At 27.6% G+C, this 27,753-nt stretch overlaps 1 protein-coding gene across 2 annotated transcripts in view; it reads right to left on the reverse strand.

Moving 5' to 3' along the window:
* Positions 1-4,573: 4,573 nt before the first annotated feature.
* Positions 4,574-27,753, reverse strand: part of LOC123301533 (semaphorin-2A) — a 441,589-nt gene continuing 418,409 nt past the window's right edge. Inside the window, exons 6-12 of one of the 2 annotated variants that reach the window (XM_044884308.1) lie at positions 10,695-10,965; positions 8,198-8,428; positions 7,106-7,519; positions 6,250-6,526; positions 5,866-6,057; positions 5,445-5,688; positions 4,574-4,709 (exon numbers count right to left, since the gene is read on the reverse strand). In XM_044884308.1, coding sequence (XP_044740243.1) covers positions 4,632-4,709; positions 5,445-5,688; positions 5,866-6,057; positions 6,250-6,526; positions 7,106-7,519; positions 8,198-8,428; positions 10,695-10,965 — 1,707 coding nt within the window. In that variant the 3' untranslated portion in view covers positions 4,574-4,631. The remainder of the gene's footprint in view (positions 4,710-5,444; positions 5,689-5,865; positions 6,058-6,249; positions 6,527-7,105; positions 7,520-8,197; positions 8,429-10,694; positions 10,966-27,753) is intronic. The other variant, XM_044884309.1, reaches the window with a different exon arrangement.

Genomic DNA, 27,753 nt, shown 5'->3' on the forward strand with positions numbered 1-27,753 from the left:
CAAAAATTATGCATTAATGTAATGTGTATTGCCTATGTCAATTAATATTTAAAAAAATTGGATAGATTCTATGATTCCATTTAAAAAAAATATTTATTAATATATGCAATACACATTACATGATTGTATAATTTTTGCAGAAAAAAAAAGGATTTTGATGTTGTGAAATATCGTAATTTTTCGTTGGGTCAATGATAACATTTATTTAGAAAGAATTACAAGATGAATTCTAAGTTCTTTCTAGACCATCATAGAAAAAAAAGGGTAATAATTTAGCGAGTTGATTTATATTTTGGCTAAAATGTGGAGGCAATGAATTGACATAAGTTGATAACAAGTTTAACACGATTTTTTTTTTAGAATATTTTGTTATTTCCTAATGAATTTAATTTAGAATATTCGCTTTAATCAAGGTTTCATGAAACACTAAAATGATTATAATATAGTTTGCAAGTAATTATATTTAATCTAGAAAACGAAAAGATTTGCAGGTAAATAAAAAAACTAAAAGCAATATGTTTAAGTGTCTCGTAATACTCGCATTCGAAAACTACAATACAATTCTAAGTAGATAAGTCCGTAGAAGTTTTACGATTTAATGTATAAGTCTAAGTCTTCTAAAGTCTTTTTTCTATTTAAAATTCGATTCTAGTCTTCTAAAAAGCGATAATTACGGCACCCAAAACAAATTAAAATAAAATGAAACAAAAAAGGCAATAATTTTAAAAATAATTTGTTATTTGTACCTAAAAATAAAAAAAATCATAATAAAAAAAATTATCAAATAAAAAAATTACAAATAAAAGTTGTATCGATTCATTGAACAATTAATAATAATAATAATAATATTTAATAACTAATAATTAATAATAATTTATATGTAAAGTATTTTTTAAAATAATTTCCTCATTTTTTTTGCTCGTCCACACTAAAATTATCAAAGTTGGCAGTTCATTGAATTCATACATGTATAGGGAGTTTGTAAAATACTGCTTGAAATACGAAAATGTTCACAAAAAAAAATGGAATGAATATTTTATAAACTCCCTGTTTTGTAATTTCACAAACAGATTTGTAAAATAAAAAATTTAAAAAAAAAAAATTTGAAATTCAATATGAATTAATAACAAAATTTGAACGCCGATTTCGGTTTCATTTGGTTTTGAAATTACACGTATTGTGTTCGATAAATACCGGGTGTCACACAAGAAATATATATTCTTATACCGTTGATAATTAAAAATAGAAATAGTGGCTGACTAAGCATTAAGCGGAGAAAGGTAGGGGCCCCAGGAAAAAGAAAAAATCAAAAGAGAAAAGGACAAATTTTTTGGAGAAGGGTGTCAAGCTGATTTACGAAAAGAAGAGTTCTGATATTTATATTGCTTACAGGAACCGATATTGGTTGATTCGACCCTGAATAGAACCACGATTTATTGGTTCAATCTTCAGCAGCAAGTGTTAAAATTTTGGTATGTAACACTATTTGATTGACACCCGGTAATATTTTACATATTCTAATTTCAAACTCACCACCGCATGTATAAATTCGTATCGATAAGTTTGCGATTTTGCGACAGGCTTTATAATCCAATTCTGGTACATACATCCCGAAATGTACGAAGTGACATTTTTTAATTTTTTTTTACACGATTAAAAAATTTCGGTATAGTTTTTTAATTATTTTTTTTTAATAACTAATTAATTATTTACATAAAAGCTATTTTCGATTTAAGAGCTAACAATAAACTAAATTTTTGCAAAATAATAAAAAATTTAAAAACTAATTAATTATTTCGTCTATACAAAAATATTTCGAAGTGATAACTTCGATAGATCAGAGAAAACTCTTTGTTCGAAAGCTATAGAAGTTATCATTTCATTCGTGCGCTCGTAAACACACTCATTTAGCGAGGATCTAAAATGTTTCTTACAAACAACTATCATTTTTTCATGCTGTCATGGAAAAAGGTTCATGAAGTTATACTTCTTTAAGAGTGACACGAAAACTACATGTTGAAGTTAGTTACACTATGAAGTTAGTCGATAAACGAAATGTCACTCACAAAAGACGAATAGATAGATGATAAATTAAGTGTCATCTATGAACTTTAATATGTATTTTTTGTTTACATTATTTATAAATTATGATATTTGTTATTACCAAAGAAATATCACATCCCTTTTTTGTCTAATATGAAAAAATTGTTAAATAAGTGCATGAAAAAATAATTGTGTTTTGTAATTAATTAATGAATAGTGCTTGAAAAAATTGGTGTGTCCGGTTTAACATCGGTTCTAAAAAATAAATGCGCTCCGCCAAAATAAAAACACCCAACTTTTTGTTTCGTTAAGTATACAAAATTTGCAGGTACGTGTAACGTTGTTATTTTTGGTACTCTTAGGCTCTAGCAGGGTTTATTTTAAGGGTATAGAAGTTTATTTTCTCTGGAAGAACCCAAAAAGATCAAGCATAACAAAGTTACATGATTGAAAATTTTACGTATTTTTCACGAAGCAAAAAGTTTTACGTTTTTAATTTTACGGAGTAATTTAGTTTAATCTATTTATTTTTACACGGATCAAATTCTTAGAAATACAAAAAAAAAACTTAAAAAATTAAGATACAAGTGCCAAAACTTTGATAAAAATTTTTCCAATAAAATATTTAGATGATTGTCCTTCTCAATAAAAAGTTCACAACAAAATGAAAAAACAATTTACAATTCGAGAAAATACAAAAATGTAAATTATAAATCACAGAATTCTAAAAATCTAAATCGGACATATTTAAAAGGCAGACTTCCCTGGTCTGTAAAAATATGTATTTTTGTGACATATAAATAGAAAGTTTCAAATCAAATTAGTTAGCTATCACGATTTAGTATAGAAATCTGTGATGAAAAAATATTTTTATAATAAAATTATTACATATTTTTTTTTTTAAATACATTTTTTTTACAATAAATTTTCAAACTGATTTAAAGAGAAATGATTTGGCTGAAAATCGATGAATTCGAAGTAATTCGAGAAATTATGTTTATTAATTATGAATATAATTTTTCTTTTGTTATTAAAAAGCAATTATTTATATGGCACTTATATAATTATATGGTTTTTAATATCTAAAATTTGAATGAAACTCCAAGGACATAATTTTTATGAATCAATTATTTTATCCATAAATGTGAATATAATTTTTTTTATTTACAATTCCCACAGGACTTTTTATATATAAGACTTATTTTTCTTACACTTGAATTAGTAATAATTATGAAAAATAAAAAAAAATAGATGAAATTTAACAAAAATTATTGATTTTATGTAGATATAAAAACTCTCAAACCCAAGCTTACTCGACCTTTAGAATGGAGGGACAAAAAACCATCAGGTCAATACTAAATCGACCCATTAGAAGAATGGCCAAGTTCTAAGGATTAATTCTGTCCCATGGCGATAATTTCTTTATTCCTTCATCAAATTCCATGATTTTCAAGCTGAATAATGACGAAAAATAGACTCGCAAAAGACTTTAAATAATTTTGATCACAATTTTTCTAATTTTTCCAATTTACTAATTCTCTTATATTTCTAGTCATTGTAAAAAATTATAATTTATCGATGAGTTTCACGAAAATTTCTCACCGAATTATAATGCTAGAATTAAAATTGAATAATATTTGAGAGTTCAAGGTCCCCGGGATGTTTTTGAATTTGATACCAAGGAACAAAGTTAAAATAAAACTAAATTTTGTATACTCAAAATTTTTTTTGTTTAAGCTCGAATTGAAAAGAAAAAACTAAATAGAGAAGTTTCATTAATTTTAAAAATTAACAAATACTTTCTTTTTTATTTATTAATCATTAATAAAAAACTTACGATTGACTTATAATTGGTTGTGACGTCTTGATTTCCGTCATCGGAATGGGACTAAATTCACCTTTTTCGGCTTGTTTTCATGGAAACTCATGTTATAATATAGAGAAAACTAGTTAGGAGACAAACCATTTATCATCCTCCATGCTATTTTGTCATTTCTCCGTGAGATGGCGTTACTAAAACGATATTGTGACGTCACAATGTTTTCAATTTTTCTTGCAACTTCTCTCATCAAAAAATCTAATTTGATTAATAAGAAAAATGTTGTATTTAAAAAACATCACAGTTATTTTTCGCCATATTTACATCATACACGTAAATCGTAGACACTACGTGTTCACATAATCTTTTAGTAAAAAAGAAAAACGTTTGTAACATTTGTGTGGGGATTATTTTTCGTGAAAAACATCTTGTGTATTATGTATTTTAAAAAATAGTTCAGAGATAGAAGAAATATATCAGTTTGAAATTTATTTTTTTTAACTTTTTTGTGTGTTTTTTATATAAATTTAATTTTGTTTTTTCTGCGTATAATTTTTATTTTTAATTCACTGTTCTCAGTCACAAAGCACATAATAACTTTCTAAAAAATCGTTTATGTACAAAAAGAAATCAATTCATGTTCGAAAAATCTTTTTTTTTCAAATAAATTTTTGTTCACTTTTGTTTTTTAATTAATTTTTTTGTTTTAAAAAACCACTGTTTTTTTTTTGTATGTTTTTTAATAATTAATTTAGTTAATTTAGTTGTATCAGACTAATGGTTGATGATATATTTCGTTGGGATGACCATTCTGATTATTGTTCGTATTCTGTGATGAATTACATTGCTGCAAAAAAAAAAAATAATTTAATTAATTTTTGAATATTTTTTTAATTCCTGATACGAAGTTATTGTTTTCATCACGAAAAATGCCAAGTATGGTCAAGTTTATTATTGATAAATGATAGACGAAAGTTGCTTCTGATCAAAAAAATGGATCAAGTGAGTGTAATACACTTTATATCTTCTTTTTTATTTTATGGTACGGAACCATAGAAAATGGAACGAAAGAAATTTGATATGCAAGTTGGCGATGCATTAGTGTTGAACTAACTCCCACGGTTGTGACATTTGATGAAAGGTATGGTATATATTTTTAGAGTGTTTGATATCCGACATAATAACCAAGTCGTGATGGATTTGACTTTTTAGGAGTCTGATCCATAACTTTCTGATAAAACACAGACAAAGAATCTATTGTTTGAAACTGACAATAACCTAACGGACACAGCACACTAAACAACATTTAAGGAGTAAGCTTCGGTCATGCATCGAAGCTGACACTCACAATTTTTTTAATTAGGCCCCTATTTAAAGAAATCCTCGGCTATGATAATTTTTGTATTTCAAAAAGTTATCAAGCAGAACCCTTGAAAAGAACCTCTCAACTTTCTAACCTGAAATAATGACTGGAAATTGCCTGGAAATAAATTTATTTTTTAGATTTTTAGATTTTTTTTTCAGGACCAAAACAATAACTCGTTCGATTTTAAAAATAAAAATAAAAATGTTAGATACTTACAGCTTGTTTTTTCTCCCAGGACTTCATAGCAGACTTATATTTTTCAAATTCATGACACCAATCTGAATATATTTTCTGATATTCGTTACTTTTCGATGGTGGCGTACATCGATGTGCATCCACTGTTACATTGTATGAGCATAACAATGAGCCACCCATAAGGCAATCGTAGCGACCGGCGTCCGCTTCTGTTACAGCAATGATCACTAAACCATGTTCAGCGGTTTGAATATATTTATCGGGTCTGTGAAAAAATTAAAAAAAAAACACTTTAAATTTTAACAGTTTTTGACATATTTTCTCCTGGAAGTAATGAAAGTCATCGGGGAACCCCAGAATACAATTAATGGGTTTTTGGAAATGTTTGATATACAGGGTGTAAGCTTAGTATGGCAATGAAATTGATATTTTTTAAACTTACCTGAAAATAATACGATAACGTCCCTTTTCCTTGGAATGATGATACCATGTGATAGTTTGTGATGCTAATACGGTAGGGATTTTTAGGAAACATCCTAAATGTAAACTTTGTCCCCAATTCACAACCATTTTCTTCTTAATAACGCTACTATCACAAATTGATGCCGTACTATTTGAGACATCTTGTAACAAGCTAGAACAAAAAAAATCACAACTATATTCATATATCGCACGCAGGAGCTGCGTAAACAACAAAACCATTTGTGTTAGTTAAAGTACTACTTTAATTTTTAAGCTTTTATCGGTAAAAACCAATAAAAAAAGGTAACAAATGAAAGAAGATTGAGATAAATGTGTTTGTTGGTGATGTTAGTGTGATACTTACCCTGGTGTATACGCTTTACATGAATCCGTATCTTTATCCCATCCACAGTATGGGTCATGGACACATCGTAGACAACTGTCGTAACGACGATTACACATCACCAGGTCAACTTGTTTGATTCGAAAATCGGATGCCACATACAATGATTCATGTTCACGACTCAACTCCATCACTTGGATCGGTTCACCCGGTGTGATATCGAATACATCGTGTAACAATGAATGTGATTCACCATTCTTATCGTACCATTGTATGATTTTATAAACGCGTCCATCATCTGCGACAAAAAAAAAAAAGAATAAAAGAATAAACTAAAATAACTCGATTATATTTTACAAAAAAAATCTATGGTGGGGAAAATTCACTTAACCTCCATGTAAAGGATCTAATTTGACCGAGCAATCTGGAAGAGAGTGGTCGAAGAGGCCAAAACCTATTGAATTGGATTGGATTGAATTTTTCCTCTGGAAATTTGGACTCTTCTAGGAAAAACTGATTTTACCACCGTCTACTGTGGCCTGGCATCATCATCTTGTTCACATTGTATACACGGAGGTTAAAATAGTGAAAGATTTATACATATGAACATATAAGCTATAATAAAGAGAGACGACCAATATATGCGAAAATGGTGAAAATGGGCGAAAAAAGAATTAAATTTATTATTCTAATTTTATGCGTGATTTATTATTATTATTATTTTTTATATTTAAAAACCATAGACTTTATTGGAAAATAACCTGACATAGACAATTTAGAATTTCAAAATTCCCTGACATTTCCAGGTTTTTATTTCGATCGTCACCCAACTAATTCTAGATATAAGAAAATTTAATAAATAAAAAATATAACTCACTTGTTCCAGCGTAATAAACCGTATAATTGATTTTCGTTTCAATCGTATTAATCTCCAAACGATCCACAACTAATTTCGTAAATAAAATATCACGTTTATAGTACACAGGTTTATCATTCTCATGGGCAACGGCTCCATCCATTAACGGATGTGAACGAATAAAATTCAAAACAGTATCCGGTAATGTTTCTGTATCATTTACACACGTTCCAGGACGTGGTTCGGGAACTTTACTACTTAAAACGGGCAACCAGGCTGAACTCGATGATGCTTGTTCCTTAAATTTACCAGCAAATGCATTTTGTATGTCCTCTTTGGTAAACGAACAAATCGCTGAGCCCATTAAACCATTCGCAGATGTTGTGAATGTACCATAAAAACGGGTATCATCGCCAGAAATTTTGTAAATACTCTCTGTAAAATTAAAAAAACAAATTGTGATGATTATTTTTTATTTAAGGTAGTACCAGCATGGTATTTGCAGTTTCTATGTTAAAGCAATGGTACAATTTTTTTTTCGACAGAATTTAACGAAAAATTAAATTTAAGAATTTAATAATGCTTACTATTAATTCCCAAAGTTTCAGAAATTTTGACCGTTTAAAATGGGAAATAATTATGCCAACGTCCCAATTTCGATCAATTTACGTCAAAATTAATATCTCGAAAGTGAAAATTAATTTCTAAATTTTTTTTTTAGAATTGTATTGTATAAACATTTTTTTCCACCTTTTTCTTCAATATATAATAATATCATAAAAAATAGTTGGAGAGACCGGACATTTTACATGATTTAAATGGGACATGACCCTCAAAATCGCGAACTTTGTCTTTAAATATCTCGCGATCTAAACGGTCAAAAATTATGAAATTTTAGGAATTCATAAATAAAGCTATTATAAACCCGAGAAAAAAAATTCGGCCAAATCTGTCGAAAAGTGATTTCATGCTGGTACTACCTTAAGTGAAACTATATGAAAGTTTATTTTACTACGTCAGGTACAAAGCAAACTGTGCCTAAAAAACGTTTGTAGTCTGTGAATTCTTCTTATATTTAATTATACGTATTAAAATAATAAATAAATTACTTACGTATCTCATTGAAATAAAATGGAAATTCGCCTGGTATGGAACAATTTAAGCGTGCCTTCAAATACGTAGCCCAATTTTGATTTAATATATTTTTGCCACCCGTATCTTTCTTGCATACGCGCGCTACACGAGAGTAGACACTTTTACCACAATTGATATATTCCACAGCAGTTTCACGAAAAAAGAACAGCACATATTCGTCAATATCGTATGATCCAACAAAATTTGGTTCTAGAAAAAAAAAAAGTTTTTTTATAATTTAGTATTTTATTCGAATTTTCGAACGAAAAAAATAATACAGATTTAAATAAGGGACTCAAATCAGAGATCTTAGTTTTACCTAAATGTTTTTTGATTTTTTTGAAAGTAGGCATTCTTAACATTGGAAATTCTTGTAGGAAAACGGTAGATGGGTGACATGAAGTTATAACAAAATTCATCATCAAAGTTGAAAATAAGATACAAATAATTTCAACCACAAGTCTAAACTTGCCTTGGTGCTAGTACTACCTTAATTTCATAAAATTCACAAGAAAAACAAGGTTTACGATCAAACTACCTTAAACATATTTTTTTATGTCGATTAATTATAAAGATTTCATAAAAATAATTTTAAATAAAAATGAAAAGTGAACTTTAGTCTGAACTCTAGAATGACGAAAGAAATATATCCATGTTAGATGAAAAATACTCATAAAAACAAAGATTTTATCTAAATTTAAGAAAATTTTATGGTTGAGTGAGATTGTGAGAAATATATATTAAAAGAGTGATGGATCAATTTTATTTTTAAATAAAAATTATGTCACAAACTTTTCAAGTCATCTTCGTTTAAGTTTTCTTTATACCTCATCTCATTCTGAACTGAATGTTAATTTATCACAAAAAAAAAAATTATTTAATTTTATGCTTCATTTATTTTTAAGGCTATGAATAAAATTTTCCGTCTAGACCATATTGTAATCAATTTTAAAATAAATATTATCATTTAAAGTGATTCGGTCACAGGACTAGTCAACTAGGCAACTTGTATGACGTAAAGGTAATGATGTATGTTTACTAGGCAACTTGTATGACGTAACTGAATAACATGATCTAAAAATATCGAAAAAGCGTCAAAAACCAAAGTTTTCTTATGATTTCTTTTTGGAAAGCGCCGTAAAGTACAATACAGAATAATTTTCAATTTTTATTTCAGTGTTAAAAATAGAAAATTATTTCAGTGTTTTTGAAAATTTTTTAGCTTAGATTGTGAACTCAAGTATTAAATTTAATAAAAATCTAATATAAATTTTCTCGATAAATGAAAAATCAATGAAAATATATTGAAAAAAAAAACAATTGTAAAGATAATAAAAAAAAAAAAACAATTGTAAAGATAATAAAAAAAAAAAAAAACAATTATATTTATTTTTTATTAAAATAAAATTTCTCATTTCAATTTTCAATGAAAATAATAATAAATATTTTATGAAAAAATAAAAAAATCAAGCCGTGAATTAGAAAATTTTTTCCTATGATCAAATTTGTTCAAATTTAACGAAGAAACTCGCAAAAAGCTTTGATATGTAGTTCCTTATAGAATCTTACAAGGTATTTTTGTTATCGATTTCTGTCTAAAATATTCGGTTTACAAAAAAATATTTGCGTATTTATAAAGAACAACTTTCAAATTTAAAGTGTTCGTCTAATGTATGTCATCTTTGAATTAGAAAGAGGTTTTAACTAAACCGGTTTGAAGTATTATTCTCGATTTCAAAACTTATTTTTCAAGTTTCACGCACATGTCAATTTAAAAAAGCATTCTGTATATTTATGTTACACCCTGTAAATATTTATGTTAGATAGATGCCCTTTAGCAATAAATAATTGTACTACAAATACTATGTAATTTATTTACATATCAAAGCTTTATATAATAAATACCTAAGTTTCAAACAAATTGAATATTTCCTATAAAATACAATACAATACAATCTAGGCTTTAATTTATTAATAACAAGCGATCCTAACATAAAAGCCCTATTTTTATCTCCTTATTCTTGTTAAACATACTTTTTTTTTATTGCAATGTTGCTTAATTATCAAAGAAAAATTCTTATTAAGAAAAACTTTAAAAGGTTTTGATGTAAAAGATTAGCCACAGGTTATGGAAAAAAAATTTAATAATTATTTAAAGGAAAAGTTTTAACATGAAAATTTTAAAGAAATTAGTCATAAAATTATGTTAAGTATGTGTTCAATTTAATTTTACAGTCAAATAAAACAAAAAGCTTTAAGGGCTTAAGTAGAAAAATAAAATTTGAAATTTTACTGGGAATATTGATAGAAAATTCGTAAAGCTTTAGCAGTTTAAGTTTTAGTACTATCATACAGATGTTTATTTGAGAAATGCCTGATAATCTTTCCAAAACACAAAAAATGGGCATACAAAATGGGCAATAAGTTTTGAGTCCTTTATTTGTTTAAAAAAAAAAAATATTTTTGTTGTACTTACTATCAAGCCATTTTGAATCATATTTCAGCGTACGTTTAAAGCTGAATTCACGCCGTCCTGTTGTTAAATTATGTAAATCCGTACGAAATATCACTGTATCAGCTTTTGTGAATTCAGCATTTGTACCCGAATAAAGACCAGGTAATTCACCAGGATTACCATGTTCCACCCATACAGCAGTTGAATTATCGGCTGGATCGTATGGGCATTTTGCAATACCCATACCAATACCTGGCACGTATTCATGACGTGGTAAATGTGTTAAGTTCGACTGTAACAAAAGAAAAATATTGATTTAGTTTTTAAGAACTTAGCTTGAAAAATATTAAGGTAGTTTGGACATGTTTGGGCTCATATATACAGTGTGATTGAAATATTTGAATACATAACACTTGTAATTTATCAATTTGTCCAGTTTTTACTTCCCATAATCCATAATTTTTAAATTGATGTAAATATAATATTTATATTTTAATAAAAAATTTACAGTTAAATAAAAAAAGCAACAGATAAATTTTTATGTAAAGCCATTAACATTTCATTTAATGCCTTTTTAACTTCTGGTAATATCTTTGTCTGTCTGTCTGTCTATCTCTCTCTCTCTAATTCATTTCCTTTTCTTATTCATAATTTCCCCGAAAATATAGACTTACGTACTGTGTCGAAGGTCAACGAAAGTGAAATTTCAAGTTTCCTAGAGGAAAAACCACTTTTTCCGACATTTTTATAGCTTTGAACTTCGATACAACATCACCAAATTGTGCTCGAGAGTTGAAAATCGGTATACAGGTTGAGTTTGTGTCAACGATATGTCCTTAAGAGAGAGAAATCATATTTTTAGCCCCCGAAACTAAAAAACGGGTGTTATAAGTTTGACTTCTATGTATGTGTGTCTGTCACTCTGTCTGTGGCACCATAACACTTAAAGGATGATCCGATTAGGATTTTTTTGTTTCGTTTGAAAGGTAATTTAATGGAGAGTGTTTTAAGCGCGTAATTCGGGTTCCGTATCCGAAAAAATTGCACGGAGTTTTTAAAATTTTGTAATTTTTTTATTTCCTGATAAAAGACAAAAATCCCATTTCAATAATCTAACATTAAGAAACATTAAATGAGGGAGAAATATGACTTTAGTGAATGGGGAGCTCTGGCTGCTCACTGAGTTTTCTTTTAAGTTTTTGGTTAACAATTCTGTGGGATGTTAAGTATCTAATACTACTTTTTTTTTTCTGCAGTTACAGAAATATTTATTTTATTGCTGACTTTATATAAGCATCATAAAAAATTAGTTAAAAAAGATAGTACGAAGGAAAACCGATGTACATAGAATGATATTACCATCAACTCCTCTCCCCCCAGTACTCCCACTCCACAAACCAAGCCAAAGTATCTTCGCGAAGATCGTACAAACATTAAACATTAAAAATAATTTTCTTGTAATAAATTCGATGTTTTTATTTTGTGAAGGTACTTTTGTGTTAACTTTCATGTGTTCAACACTAAATTGTGTGAATATATGAGAAAAAAAATCGACACGTAGGAGCTGCGATGTTTAAGCGAGTTTTCTAACATCATAAATAATTAGTTTTCAGGGTAATAGTCTTTCCAAGGTTTTCTTTTAAAAGCTTTTAACTCACGTGATTTTACTGATCATTTTCAATTTAACTTTCCTATACGAAAAGTTAGGCTTAGAAAATTTATTTTCTTGAAAGGACCTAATTAATTTGGTTTTTCAGACCAACCAAGCAAAATTATAAGGGTTTATTTCTTAATCTTTGATGACAGGATTCTAAAAACTATCCTCTTCAACAAAAATTATTTTAATTGGCTCGAATTCTTTTTTCTGGAAATTCTTGGTTGTGAAAGTCACATGAGTATTTTCATTTGAATCGCAATATATTTTACGATTATTATTTTTCGTTGGTAATTCATGATATCGATATCGGGTATATATGGGTTCATCTCTTTACACTCCATAGATGATACTTAGATATCATAGTACAGTCAAATATGTAACAGATTCAGGAAAATGATTGAAACCGCCCAATTTATACTTGTGGTTGAAATCATTTGTATCTTATTTTCAACTTTGATGATGAATTTTGTTATAACTTCATGAATTTAAACGAAAAATAATCATATTATTTTTCGATTTTAGCCTTGGTTTTCGAAATATTGATAGCTAAATAATTAAAGAAAATTTTCAATTTTCGATATTTTGAAAATTATTCCAGATGTCACCATCAAATTGAAAAAATATTGAGCGATTTATTTCATTTTCCTTAATTAGCCGATTTTTGTTACATTTTTGACTGTACTAAATCCTTTTATAGTGGAAGGTATAAAACCACACAATACCTACACAAAAATAAAAAGGATGCAATTGTGGTAAATGGTGTTTAAATAAAAAAAAGGGGCTTTTACACGTGCGAATGAAAACCATTATCAGTATATTTTCCGATATTCTGTCTTGCATTGAAATCTATCTATTAGTTTTATTACTTCAAACATTAAAAATTATTATTATTTTTCTTTTTGGGACCATTTTGTTGGGTTAATAAATGTTATTGACGTGATGGATTGTAATGATACTTTGTGTTACTACTTATTTAAGGAAATTAAATTTACCAAAATGGATTAAAACCCATTTTACCAATGATTGACCTGGTTAATTCATTCTTTATAGACTTTTGCAAAAAATTGTGATTCTTGTGATCAGGGGACTTTGAACTATCATTTCAGACAAAAATTTATGATGATTTTGAGGGTCATCGCCTATTTTTTAGTTCTTCCGGGTACGGAACCCCATTTTTGGTTCGGAGGTTAAAAATATAACATCCAAAATGGCGCATCCTTAATTCACACAGTTCATAGAACACTTTTCGTAATTTTTTTTGAATCCAAGACGTACAAATAATGAAATTTTGAAAGAAATATGAAACATATAAATTTTAATTTTATTTTTCAAAGTAGGTTAAACTTTTTGTTCTTTAATATTTAATATTTTGGATAATTTAAAAAAGAAAATAAGTTTTTCAAGTTTCCAGAAATGAATTATAAAATGATCAAAGTGAAAAACTGTATATGTGTGTGCCTGCTAATTAAGCAAACGTAGAACAACACATTTACTTTCAACATACAACAAAAGTTGTATATTTTTCGATCTGAAAAATTAATTTCTTTATAATAAATATTCATAGCTTTTGTAAAATATACACTGAATGGTATTGAAATTGAAACAGTGTTGTAATAAACTATTTTCAATGCTAAAATTAGTCATCAGATCGTTTCTGCTTGATCGTTTAACGATAGGAACAATATGTACTAGGTGTGCTAACTGTCACACCGCGATATTTCGAAAGTCGAACAAATCCAAACCGAAAACGAATAAATTTAATAAAAAAAACGTAATTCCGCGATAAAGGTAAATCTTTATTCGCTTTTTGAAACTCTCTGTATATAAACACTTCAATTTATGATAAAAGAAAAATGAAAATTTATATCATACAGAAGGAGTACAACAAACTCAACTAATTGATGACGAAAACAGGTATGAGAGAAGGTAAGAATTGTGAGTTATGAGCTACCTGTATAGGTAAAAAAGAGCTATAAATGATGAAATAATATTGTGTTGTGTAAATGATTAAAAATTAAAATAAATAAATTTAAACTCTATAAATAAATAAATTAATTACATAAAGTTTTATAAACTCTTTTTAGAGTTGAGTTGTTACCTACACTAGAGCTTTAGCTTCAACACAAACGCTGTCTTTTTAAGTATATAATTGATGTGTAATAAATTGTAAAGTAAACTTTTCACTACAAACTTTTTGTTAATTTATTTTTGTTCTATTTGCTTTAGCACTTTCTTCATCATCGCATCGCATTCACCAAACTTTATTTGTATCTGTTTCACATCGCATTTCATAATTTTCGTTAATTGAAATGGTCTAACTTGCCACAGGTTAAAAAAACAAAATTTTTTCCTATCTATTCACTATTTTTGTTACACACTGTATAGTATACTTGTACTCAATAAAAATGCAACACTGAAAAATTTGGGGGAAAAAATTTGTTATGAAGAATTTACTCAAGAATTGAAGGGAAAATTTTGTTTCGATCAGATATCGGCCACCAAATATATCTAATAAATAGATAGTGTTACATTTTTATTGAGCGCAAGTATACATAGATAGATATATCTTATGAATGCAAATAATTTCCATTCTCTTTTTTAGCTCGAATGAGACAAAACATTCACAAATAAATTCTGAATAAAATTCATTTCAATTCAATTTAAGTTTAAAATTGAAAAATAGCAAAGAACTTCATTTTATTTCATATATGTTTACATCTTTCTCTCTCTCAAGCACTTATCTGTCTTTCTCTCTCGCACACACACAGTGTTTGTTGTTTAATATGTAAAATAGGACACTATATTTTAATTTCATCAGAAAAGTGGGTTGACGGCGGAAAAATCACCTTAAAATTTGTACTTTTCAGTTTTTTGTATCTTTCATATTTTTGATAAAATTATAATTTTTCATTTCTAAGATATCGTTTACAAACTTGTTGTACTCAGAAAAGAGATAATTTTCTTTATTAATAAATAAATTTTCCGCATAATATTTTTTTTATTAAATATGAAAACATACAAATTATTTAATAAATAATTAAATTTTCTTCTTTTTCACGAAAAATTATTTTCTATGCTATACTTATTATGAATTCATAGAAATGTTATCCCATTCAGTTCATTTTCTTTTCTAATAAATAAAGTATCTGAATTTACCTTATCTTCTATGACTTCGATTAAAAAAAAAGTCACCGAAAAATTATTATTATGTTTCTGATGGAAATATAATGTGTTTTCACGTCGAAAATCGAAAAAAAAGTAAAAAATGTATGTCTTTTAATGGATAGTTTCTATGTTTTAATGGAAATTAGAAAAGCAACTTTTTATTCGTTTTTTTAGGATTTTCACAATTTTTTACTTTTTAGGTCTTGTAGAATACTTCGAAAACTGTAAACTAAATCTTTTACAGGGTCTTTACGTTTAAAATTTGATCACTAAAAGTCATATCCATGATAGATTGTTATTAATATTTTGTAATAAACATTTTTGACAACAGAAGATTTCTTATTTTTCAGTATATTGTTCCTTAGGGATTTTATTTTGGAAACAATCAACAATGATGTATGTGCCCTTTTATGAAGTTAAAATTTTATATACTTTTATTTCTCCCCTATTTTGTAGTTTTGAAAACTAATATTTTGTTGATTATGAAATGAAAATTGCTTAGAAATAATAACTTATTTAAATATGAAATTAACTGCAGGAATTTAAAGACATGAAGAAAAAAATTAGGGTGCAGGAAAATAGATTACTTTTTAAATTATGCTATTCGAGGAAACATTATGTCGAAAACTGTTTTTTTCTTGAACTATTTTATTATTCTTCGAGTTATAATGTACACATAATATACTTTTCTGAGTAAAACTATTGACTATTTTTTGCACGGAAAATTTTTGCAAGTACGAAATTTGTGGTGACACTCTGTATATATGGATGATAATTGATTTTGTTCCTGAAATCTGGAATTAAATGAGTCGTAAGCGATAAAGTATTGTTATATAAATGATGTATAAAAAGGAATAACAGGTACAAAGGAAACAAGATGCATATTAAAATACAAAAGATATCACAGGAGAATCCTTTTTTTTATATCTTTACCTACAGGTAAAATATTGTAATATCAAGGAATAAGTATTTTATCACATTTAATATATAATGTCATTGAATATCCGATGATCATTTATTTTATATTAGTTCTTAGGTTCCCTTAGGAAGATCCCGAAAAGTAAATAGTAAAGAGTATGGAAAATACTTTCATATTCTTTTGATTAGCAAAATACTTTTAAAATGGAGAAATTTTTCCTGTAAATCAGGTCCTTATTTCAACTGTTAGTGTGCCACCTCAAAGTTTCAGAAAGTCCAGAATAGAATAAACAAGTCATCGAATACATTCAGAAAAATTCGATAACTATTTGGAAAAATTTTTATACTGATTTCAAAACTGATGGGACAAAATGATGATGGTACATATTATGATGGAAAAGGGAAAATGTGTATCGTAAATTTTTCAACATGTTTTCATTTAAAGAACTAAATATTTCTAGATGAATAGAATTTTCTTGATTGTGATGGGAGTTAAGTCATCAGATTCAGATAATTTACGCATAAAAATCATCTATTAAAAGATAAATGTCTAAAGATTATACCATTTGAAGCGTACTTCCTACAGGATCCTGTTTGAATAACATTTTATATCCATGAATTCAATACTGGAATAATAATATAGCTCTCTAATAGAGGAAGGTGTAGTACCTTAGAATCTAAATTTACATTAAAGTTTTCATCATGAAGAAAGTTTATCACAGATTCTGTATATGCAAAAAATACAGCACCTTATGACGCTTTCCAAGTAGAAAACATAGAAAAACTTTGATTTTTGACGTTTTTTTGTTATTTTTAAAGCATTTTCTTACATTTAAGCCATACAAATTGCTTAGTCACGTGACAGCCGAACTAGTTTAAACATCTCTTGTTCTTCTCTCATCAGGATCGGATCCCAAATCATAGCATTATTTATTAATATTGTTCGAAGCGTTTTCGTATAGCACACACCCTCCTAATATCATAAAAGACAACACTTGAGTTTATTTGGGTTCGTTCGTTATAATAGGAATATCTAAAACTAAAACTATTGTTCTTTGTTAAGTTTTCACCTGCAAAGTAATATCATTATAATCATAAATATGTGTACATGATTGTATTCAGGATAAATAAACACAAACTCATTTAATATTAATATTCATATTGGATATAATAATATTGTATTTGTAGGGGAAAACTTTATATATCACATGTCTTACCCTATATTAGGTTGGTTTAATTTGCGATAAATATGTTTTTATTATAAGTAAGAATTCTAGATACAGTGATGGGAAAATGTTTGGTAACACTCGTTTGAAAGCAAGTTGAGGGTTACCTAACTTTTTCCCATCACTGTTTCTTATTTATTATTATTCTAGCAAGTTTTGTTCTGTCCTACCCTAATCTTTCTTCAAATTCCATGATTCACCTCTCATTGTTCAAGCTTATTACCTATATCTAGGTTTGACGAAAAATAAACTCAGGGTTTAAAAATGTGGTGAAAAAACACGCTAGGCAAATAATTTGAACGAAAAAATATTATAAGTTTATTAGGGGAACATGTTAGATTTTACAGATGTTCTGCTAATACTCTAGACATATAATTACTAAGAGCCTAAATAGCCGAGCGGTCTAAGGCGCTAGTTTTAGAACGTTGGACTATTTAGACTTAGGTTGCGGGTTCGAATCTAGGCAGCGGCAGTGTGAACAATTTATAATTAAGGAGAGTGCAGAATTGATCACATTGTCGTCGCTTGGATGAGAACGAAGTAACCGACTCCACCCACATCAAAAATGTAAATGTAAATATGTTTGTAATGGAATAAATAAAGATTAACAAGAACAATAAGAATTTTTGATTTTTTTCACCACTTTACTACGAAATTTGTGTAGGTTGTTGTTTTTAGCCACGGGTACACCGGGTAGCCATGGATTACGGTAACTACGGGAGTGGAATTCCTCACGGGTCGAGCTAGTCACTATTTTATTATCTTATAAAGATTATTTGCTTAGATATACAAAACATAATGATATAGAAGATAACTATTACCTAGTCTTTATAAGTGTTGTATGAGTGGAAGGTATGGTGAAAGTATACAAATAGATAAAATAGTTATTATTAAACTAAAGAGATTTAATTATGTGTGACAAAACAAAAGTTAGTGTTTTAATAATATCTTACCAAAATAATCACTGGTGATATTATTACATTTCATTTTAGTTTGATTTGATTCTATACAGAAATAAAGGATTATTATTATTGTAGAAAATACCACCTTTTATAACAAAACATTAAATTTCTAAGAGTTCCAGTAATCATATATGATAATCATATAAATACAGGGAGTCACACACACCCATACCATAAAAACATTTAAAAAATATTCTTGGAACTATGTTCCGTATAGCACGTTATAATTTAAAACGAACTAAAAATCCGACGACGTGTTACCTATGAAACTAAAACGTTTTCAATCGATTCAGCTTGCTATGAATTTTGAGAATATTTTGAAAATAATTTGCAATCTGTCAATTTATATATTTTGTCCAAAGTTTATGTTTTTCATTAAAAAAAAAAATGAGTTGTGAGTGTTCAGAAGAAGTTAAACGAAGATAAGCTAATTTAATATTTTAATTTAAATCGAATTTTCTAATAAAAAAAATTGTATTTTTCTTACACTTACAGCAGAAGTGGGATTTAATCAAAATATATGTTCTTTGATTTAAAAAAATAAACAAATTAACGTAATAAATCATATCTATGTATATGTATGGCAGAACAATCCACCCAGTACAGCTACCCTCTTACACCTTAAGTATGTAATAAATACACTCTCAGCCCTCTAAATATGATTTCCCCTACAATTCGTCTTAATATTTAGTTTCGTATACAAGTACTTGATGTTTTTTCATTATCATGTGTTATTTATCTAAATGAAGTTTTCTTTACTATTTTATCCCAATGCTCCTCTATTTTAGCATATTATATTACACAAGATAGGGTGGCCCCCTTTCATATCATAAACTGAGAACTATTGAGAAAGAAACTCTATTATCTTACGGTTTACAAAAAAGGTTTTATGGATCCAAGACATTAATCTATGTTGCACATTTACGACCTGAACGTATCTTTTTGCACCCCGAACTGGGGTAAACCGTAAATGATTCTCACTACTCCCCCCCCTAACAAGGTTCTTGCTGTCAGTCAATGAACTCTTTTATATAATTATGTTAAAATAAAATTTACAAAACAAAAAAGAATAATAAAGAAATAACATTGGCAGTTTTATTAAAAAGTTTTAGTTAAATATAATAATTATTAAATGATCCCGAATTCATATTTTATTCAGGAACAATGTAATATCTTGCTCATATTCCTGCCTTTCTTTTATATTCCTGTTGGATCATCATTCATAAATAATTTTTAAACTATAAAGTGTCTGCTTGCCAAGTGTTTGAGTAAAAAAGATTTTATTTAAATATAATTTACAAACAGTTCAATGTATAGACTAGATACTATGGGCAGTATCATTCTGATTTAAAATTAAAATTGAAGTTCAAGCTAGCAATCCCCTTTTATATAGATATTTCAAGAAAGGAAACTTGCGAAATGTTCTGATCGATTTCACCACTTTAAATTTTTGAATTTTTGAAACTAGGCTCGTTATCGCACGTTATCATTCTGATTCGTTTCGTTGGTTGGGAGATAAAACCAAAAAATAGTTTCCCAGGACACCTAGAAAACTTTTTCAATCGATTCAACGTGCAACGAATTTTGAGAATATAAAAAATATCAATTTGTATTTTTTTTCAAAATTTTATGCATTTTCCTTTAAAAAAAAATGAGTTTTGAAAGTGAGTGATTAGAAGTTAAAGATAATAGAGATAATTTAATGCAAATACAAGGAAATTTGATGAAAAATGATATGAAATAATCATATTTTGTGAGAAAATATTGGCTAAAAATATTGACGAATCAGGATAAAAAAAATGTTTCAAACTTTTATTCACATGGTTTAGTAGAAAATTTCGCTCCATTTAAGTCAACACTCAAATACTTTGAGTAGCAACGAGAGAAAAGGCATCTGTATGTGATTTTATTTATTTAGTGTGAAATTTATTTTCTTAGAATAATTATACTACTTTTACTTTTAACTTTTAAATGACAACACCCAGAACATCCTAGTCTATAACTAGTATAATAACGCTACTAAAAAAAAACCATACCAAAAATTTATGAAACAAAAAAACACAACAAAAAAATAATAATAATTTGGAATCTGTTGTGTTTAAAACAATAATAAAGTTTTTAAGAAATAAATGTAATTTAAAATGTCTTATAATTCTTAGTAGTTCTTTAACAGTTCTGTTCAGTTCTATTCGTTGCTGTTGGATTCATTCTGCTGTTCTTTATGTGTTTTGTTTTGTTTTCTTATTAAATAATTTATTAGTAAAGTTAAGATTGTTATTACCAACCCATTTACATTCACATTCAAAAACTAAGACTAAGACGCGAAGAGAAACTATCTTTAATTTATATATCTTATAAATGTTTTGAATATATACAGGGTATGTCTTAAAAATCATAGGGTGCACGCACTCATGAACTTCATCATTTTTTCTGAAGATCTAGTATTCTCTTGGAAATCCTCTCCCTTCCTCTCAGTTGGCATTTTTGGTGTCGTAGGGGACTCACTCCAAAGCGACCATCCTCAACCAAGAGAACCAACTGAGAGTAAGTAAGACGATATCCCAGGAAATATAAACTTATTTAACTAAACTAGGCTGTTAACTAAACGGCTAATTTAACTATTTGGCTGCCACATATAATATATTGTAAATAAAGTCTTAAGAATGTTGTTTAATGTTCTAATGATTATGATTATTCGTATTATGATTATAACATATATGATGACGTTGAATGAGTAGTTTTAGCTGCCTATGAGCTACTATGAGCTTTGCATCCATGTTTAATGTTTAATGTTATGATTGTTAGGTTGCAACATTCTAAATATGAATGTTCTATCATCATTTACATATGCCATTAATTTCAATTTCAAATGTATGCGGGTAATGCAGGTACCTATACCAATAATGTTGAAATTGTTGTCATTACATCATGTATACTCTGTGTCATAAAATCAGCCCAAAATTATTATCCATATTTATTAAATCAGTAAAAGTTCTAACATTTTGTTGATATGTATATTATCAAATAACTTTCACATTTATAGTAAAATTTACAAAATTTAAAAAACCTTTCGAGAAACTTTTCGGATACGGAACCCTACTCTCGCACTTGAAACGTATCTAAAAATATTCTCTATTAAATTACATTTATAGTTAAAGCCTCCAACTGGTAAAACTGGTACTAGAAACATAGCTTAAAACACTCTCAAACAAACAAAAACATAATTCAAAATTGGTTCACCCGTTTAGGTGATACGATGCCACAGACTGACAGACAGACAGACAGATATACAAACTTATAACCGCAAATGGATTTTATGAACAACTGTACCCAAAATTTTGTCAACTGTACCCAAAAATAGTCAAATGAAGAGTTTCAAAACTACCACGTACGAAGCGGCCTATGGCTTTAAGCATCGTAATCATCATCGCCTATCTTGTCATGTTTTTTGTAACGAAATATACATCGACGAATTTCAATATCGATTTTTAAAAATCGTTAAAGTTAAATTCTACAATTTAACCAAAATCTCTTCAAGTTTGATGCCCCTTAAATGTTACAGTTCTTGGCCCTGGCTTCACTAGTTTTAGTTAAAATCGGTCATTGATTATTTAGAATGCTATTTTCTAAACAGGAAGTTTAGTTTCAGTTTTGGAATCTCAAAATGAAAATTTCGTTCAAGTTCATTTTGATTAAAAAATTTTCGAGATGATACAATTTCATTTCACAAAACTGTACTCACATAATATAATATATGTAATTATATATATATTTTGGTAGACGGTTGCTTACACCTTTTAATGCTTTCCCCTCGCTACCACTTATACATACAAGTACATGTGTTTAAACGCAATTACTCGTATGTAATATTATAAATAACATAAATTTTCAAAATACGTGTTGTCGAATACTAAAATCGTGAATACTGCAGGTGAATGATATACATACATGTTTGTATATACATATATTACATACATGCATACATACCTACGTACGTGTTAGGGTCCTAATTATATATTATACCGAGCAACGACGAATCAAAATTCAAACATATTTCAAATTATATTCACATTCATAAAATTTTTATATAAAATACAGCAAATATCTAAAATGTTGAAAGTGGAATATGTTCATTTTTTTGTAATAAATCCAGAATATGAAAGATATTTAAACAATTACCTCAATTAATTGTTATTCTCATATATTATTAAATAAAATATTATTTGAAATAATTGACCTTCAAATTTTTATTTCATTAAAAATGATATTTTTGTGTGTTTGTAAGTAATTTTGACATCAAAATAATAGAACTGGTAAAAACAAATCTTAAGTTATGCAATTTATATTTTATCAAAATAATAAATTTTTACATCTTCTATTCAAACGTTGAAATTAATTTTTTTACTAATAATATATTTAAAAAAAAAAAACTTAAATATTGATATTAGTTAAAAGAATTAATTGTAAAAATACTATATAATGATACTTCAAAGTCCCTTGATTTTTATAGCATTTTCTTACATTCACGTCAAACAAATTGCCTAGTTTCTATCATTTCCTTACATTCACGTCACACAAATTGCCTAGCTTACATCACTTTCTTATATTTACGTCATACAAGTTGCCTAGTTGACTTTAAAAGATTTATAAAAAAAACTTGTATTAACTTGAACCGGATTTATATAGAAATTGATTTAAGAATTAAGAATTACAAATTAAATTATGCGTTAAAATGTTTTTCTTTTAGCATTAAAAAACAAACAAAATAAACTTTTCTTTTTCCATTTTGTTTTTAAATCCATTTCTAGACGGATGATTGAAAGATTTTGCGGTTGAATGGAAAATTGTAGGTTTTTTTTTTGTGTATGTGTGTGTGTAACCCTAATAAAAATTTGAAACAATAACACACAGCAAAAAGGAAATAAGTAGTTAAAAAAACATTGAATAGGTTGTTTTTTGGGAGAAACGAAAACTTTTTAATTCAGTTTCACGAGAAAAACTATCCAGTTAATCTTTTCTATATATCCTTGCAGGTATAAAAAATGGATCAATGAAAACTCCTAAACTCCTGAAATTCCATTTCTCTGTTTTTTTACAACAAAAGAAACAAAAAGAGCTTTTAAATTAATAAATGGTCTTCTCCTGAAATATTCCGAATTGATGACTAAAATTCCGTAGATTTTTCCCACTAAAAATAAAATAATGTACGAAAATTTGTCAAGCCAAGTAGTTTTTCTTTTAATAGGAAAATTGACAATGGAATTGAGATAAGAAGATAATTGGATTAAGATTGTAAAAACGATTTTTTGCGACCACTTGAAATAACTAAATGCCCGCTGTTACTTTAAAAATTTTCAAAGACAATGGACACGTTCGTCATGAATTGATTTAGTGATTCAATTTCTTGCCCAATCAGTGTATAATACGTATAACTTAACGTTAAAATAATATATTCAAGTTGAAGGTAGATATGTGAAGGTATAAAAAAGTTTTAGTCAGTCTATGATATTAGTATCAGTACCTACTGTAATACAACGATAACTTAAATCTTGACAAAACAACTTACATTTATCTTACTCTAACTCTTACGATTACAAACTCCCCAGCGCTCCTACTCCATCCCACTTTATATGTATAAATAAGTTCTGTTAAAGGTAATATGTGAAAAACAAATTCCAGGAAATATAAAAAAAAAGTTAAATAAATTCTTTATGTTATAACTCTAGCAAGTTATTTTCTGTCCTACTGTTTCTAGCAACGGGTACAGGGTAGCCACAGGTTACGGTAACAACCGTAGCGAAATTCTTCACGGATCGAGCTGGTATATATAAATAACTATAAAAATTTTCTTCTCAAGGTTTTATGGTTACAGACAAAAAAAAGGCATTCTAGAAGCAAAGAAAACACCTTTTATGGTGTTTTATGGAACAACAACGGATGCACATACAGTTCGAAAGAACACTGTATAACAAGATCGAATATTAAAAATTTTAAAACGTATTTTATTACACAAAATGTAAAAATGTTTTATGAGTGATAGACAACGTTTTTGTTGCAAATTTTATGATTAGAAGAATGAACTGTTTTCGAATATATCTAATAGAAAATTCTTTGATTGATTTTAAATTAGTTTTTTTTTTCCTAAAAAATTTTAACAGTGTCAGCAACAATTTTCGAATTTTACTTAATAATTTTTGTTTTAAAGTTTTATTATTGTTTTCATCTCGAAAATTGTAATAAAAATTTTTATATATAATACCTAAAAGTACTTAAATTTTATTCACAAACTTATTAAAGCTTGGTAAAACTAGCTCGGCGCGTCCGAAATTCAAGAAAAAAAAACTACTATACTAACTTAGTATTTAAATAAAAAATTTAATCTTGTAAGTTTTATTAAGGCCGTTCATATCGTTTTGAATGGACTGTTGAAAAGGTCATCGAATTAAATTATTTCTATATATATTCCTGTTTTTCAATTGTCCATTCTTCTCTCCTGCGCCGATCTTATATATTGCATGCAATTCAATAAAATTATCCTTTTATGCTATGAATATAGTTAGGAATGAAAAAAAAGCCTTTTCTATGCAATATACAAATATTATCCCTAAGGACGCACATTCCATAGATGTTTATCTTAAACTTAGAGAGCTTGCATATTGTTTTTTAACTCCCGAACTAAAAAAAGTGAGTCTGTGGCATCGTAGCTCCTAAACGAATGAACCGTGTTTGATTTTTTTGTTTTGTTTGAAAGGTAATTTAAAGGAAAGTGTTCTTAGCTATGTTTCAATTGCAAATTTAGGGTTCCGTAACCGAAACAATTATACAATTGGCGATGGTCCTCAAAATCATTGCAATGTGGAGAAGGCTTTAAAAAAAAAAGATATGTTTCAAGTGCAAGTTTAGAGATTTTGTCGGGGGTTTTTTAAAATTTTGTAAATTTTACTTGTATTATAAGATGGTTTGTTCAGTGATCTAGAGTTAGTTCGTACATCTATGAATAATATTACAAAGTTCTGTGTTCTGCATATAAAGAGTTCTTTTTACAAAAGATATCAAAAACAGCAAAAAGTTAATACAATAACCTCCTCAAAAATAATGGTTCATATACATACATGTACACATTTATAGAAATATGATAAAGACCGCATCTCATATATATAGATCCATAGACCCATCCTCCATATTTATTTTATGATTGTAAATAAACCATTGAATTACTCGTCTCTATAGAGATACATCTCTTTATTTATTCATAGATCATAAAGAAGAAAAGAGATAAATAGAAGTGAAGTATTCAAATGATATAAGAAACAAAGTAAGTAGCATGACACCATAACACTGGTGAGAGCAAATAATAAATATGTGTAAAGAATTTTTGGTTCTAGTGTGAAAAGTGGTAGAAGTGGTAATATGATAAATATTACCACTTTAAATATAAGGGGAGGGGGAGAATAAGCTATTGAAAAAGAAGGTGTATATACAGGGTGTTTCATATCTATCGAGAAGAAGTCCTTTCTCTGACTAAGAAGTAAATTGTGCATTTCTTGAAACAACTTGTATGTAAAACGTATCTAGAATGTAGATTTTCTTCGAATTCTAACATTAAAACATTGAGTACCACAGAGGAGAGATATAAGAAAGAACACATAACCTCTAAAAACACAGTTCTAGCAGCAACTAACACCTATATATAGTTTTGTTTTGGTATAGGGGTAGTAAAAACTACAATTTGAAAGTCTTATGCATACTAACATAAGAGCAAGCAGCACAAAGGCCGCATATTCTTCGTCTTACATATATATATAGATAGATATAAGTATTTATTTCTTATCTTTCATATGCAGAACACGCTATAAAATGCATTTTAAGAGCTATTTTAAAATATTCTACCATCATTTATAGTTTATTTCATACAAACTGAACTTTAGAAATTGGTTTTATGTGCTATTCGAACTAGATAGACCAAACACTAGTCTGAAAACAGGTGTCGAGATTCTTATTTAGACGTCACTCGCATCAATTTATGTCATACAAATTGTATAGTTTATTAGTTGATTAGTCACGTGACAGTCGGACCACACTTTTCGATAGAAAAACTATGATAAAATTTCATAAAAACTATGTCTTATCTATGGTTATTAGATGGGTGAAGAATCGATCTTATACCATGTCAGTGATATCCAGAATGGATCATTCCTGACCCATTTTTTGTTCTAGAGACTGATCTACTATAGTTTATATTCTATTAAATAGATTTGCATATAATTATTTATGTAACTAATTTCTAAATAGAATTGAATTTAACATTTAAATTCAATTTAGTTGAAATTTTACCTACATATTGAATATACATGAAAATTTTAAGTGATAAACATATTATTATTATTATTATATGCATATTTATATTATATATAGGTTGATTATTAAATTCTTTTAGAGTGATTTGGCTGTCACGTGACTAGCCATCAAGTCATCTAGGCAATTTGTATGGCGTAAATGTAAAAAAATGGTATAAAAATATCGAAAAAGCATAAAAAATCAAAGTTTTTATGTTTTTACTATAATTTACCGCAAAAAAATGAATATTCATCGATTCACTTTGAATGGAATAGTCCATGTTAAAGTTGACTTAAGAAATTAATAAATAGGCAACTTGTATTACGTATATATTATACATATAGAATATAAGTGTTACACCCTGTTATATTATTTACAATATATGTTATACGTTTGTTTAAAAACATATTATAATATTAATATATATATATAATATTTATCTAAACATATTCACATATTATCTTTATCAGAACGTGTAGACAACAAAAGCTGGGGAGGGAGCATGGGTTTTGTATTAGTAAAGGTGATAAGGTAAAGGTGGTAAGATGGTTGTGTATATGTTAAAAGCTAAGTAATATTAACATTTTATGCAAATATTAATTGATTTTGTTACAACAAAACAAGTAACTGAAAGTATAAACTTAACTACAAGACCGTAAGCCCATATAATCAACTGAAATTTCTACGTATCCCATTTTGTACTATTGAAATAGGAGATACTAAGTTTTTCTTTTTGACTTTAGATGAAGAAATTTCACTTTGCGAATAGAAAGATTGAAGTTGGTTTTAAAACTCTTTAATAGGAGGTATACAAG

Source organism: Chrysoperla carnea, chromosome 5, assembly GCF_905475395.1.
Source record: "Chrysoperla carnea chromosome 5, inChrCarn1.1, whole genome shotgun sequence".
NCBI lineage: Eukaryota > Metazoa > Arthropoda > Insecta > Neuroptera > Chrysopidae > Chrysoperla > Chrysoperla carnea.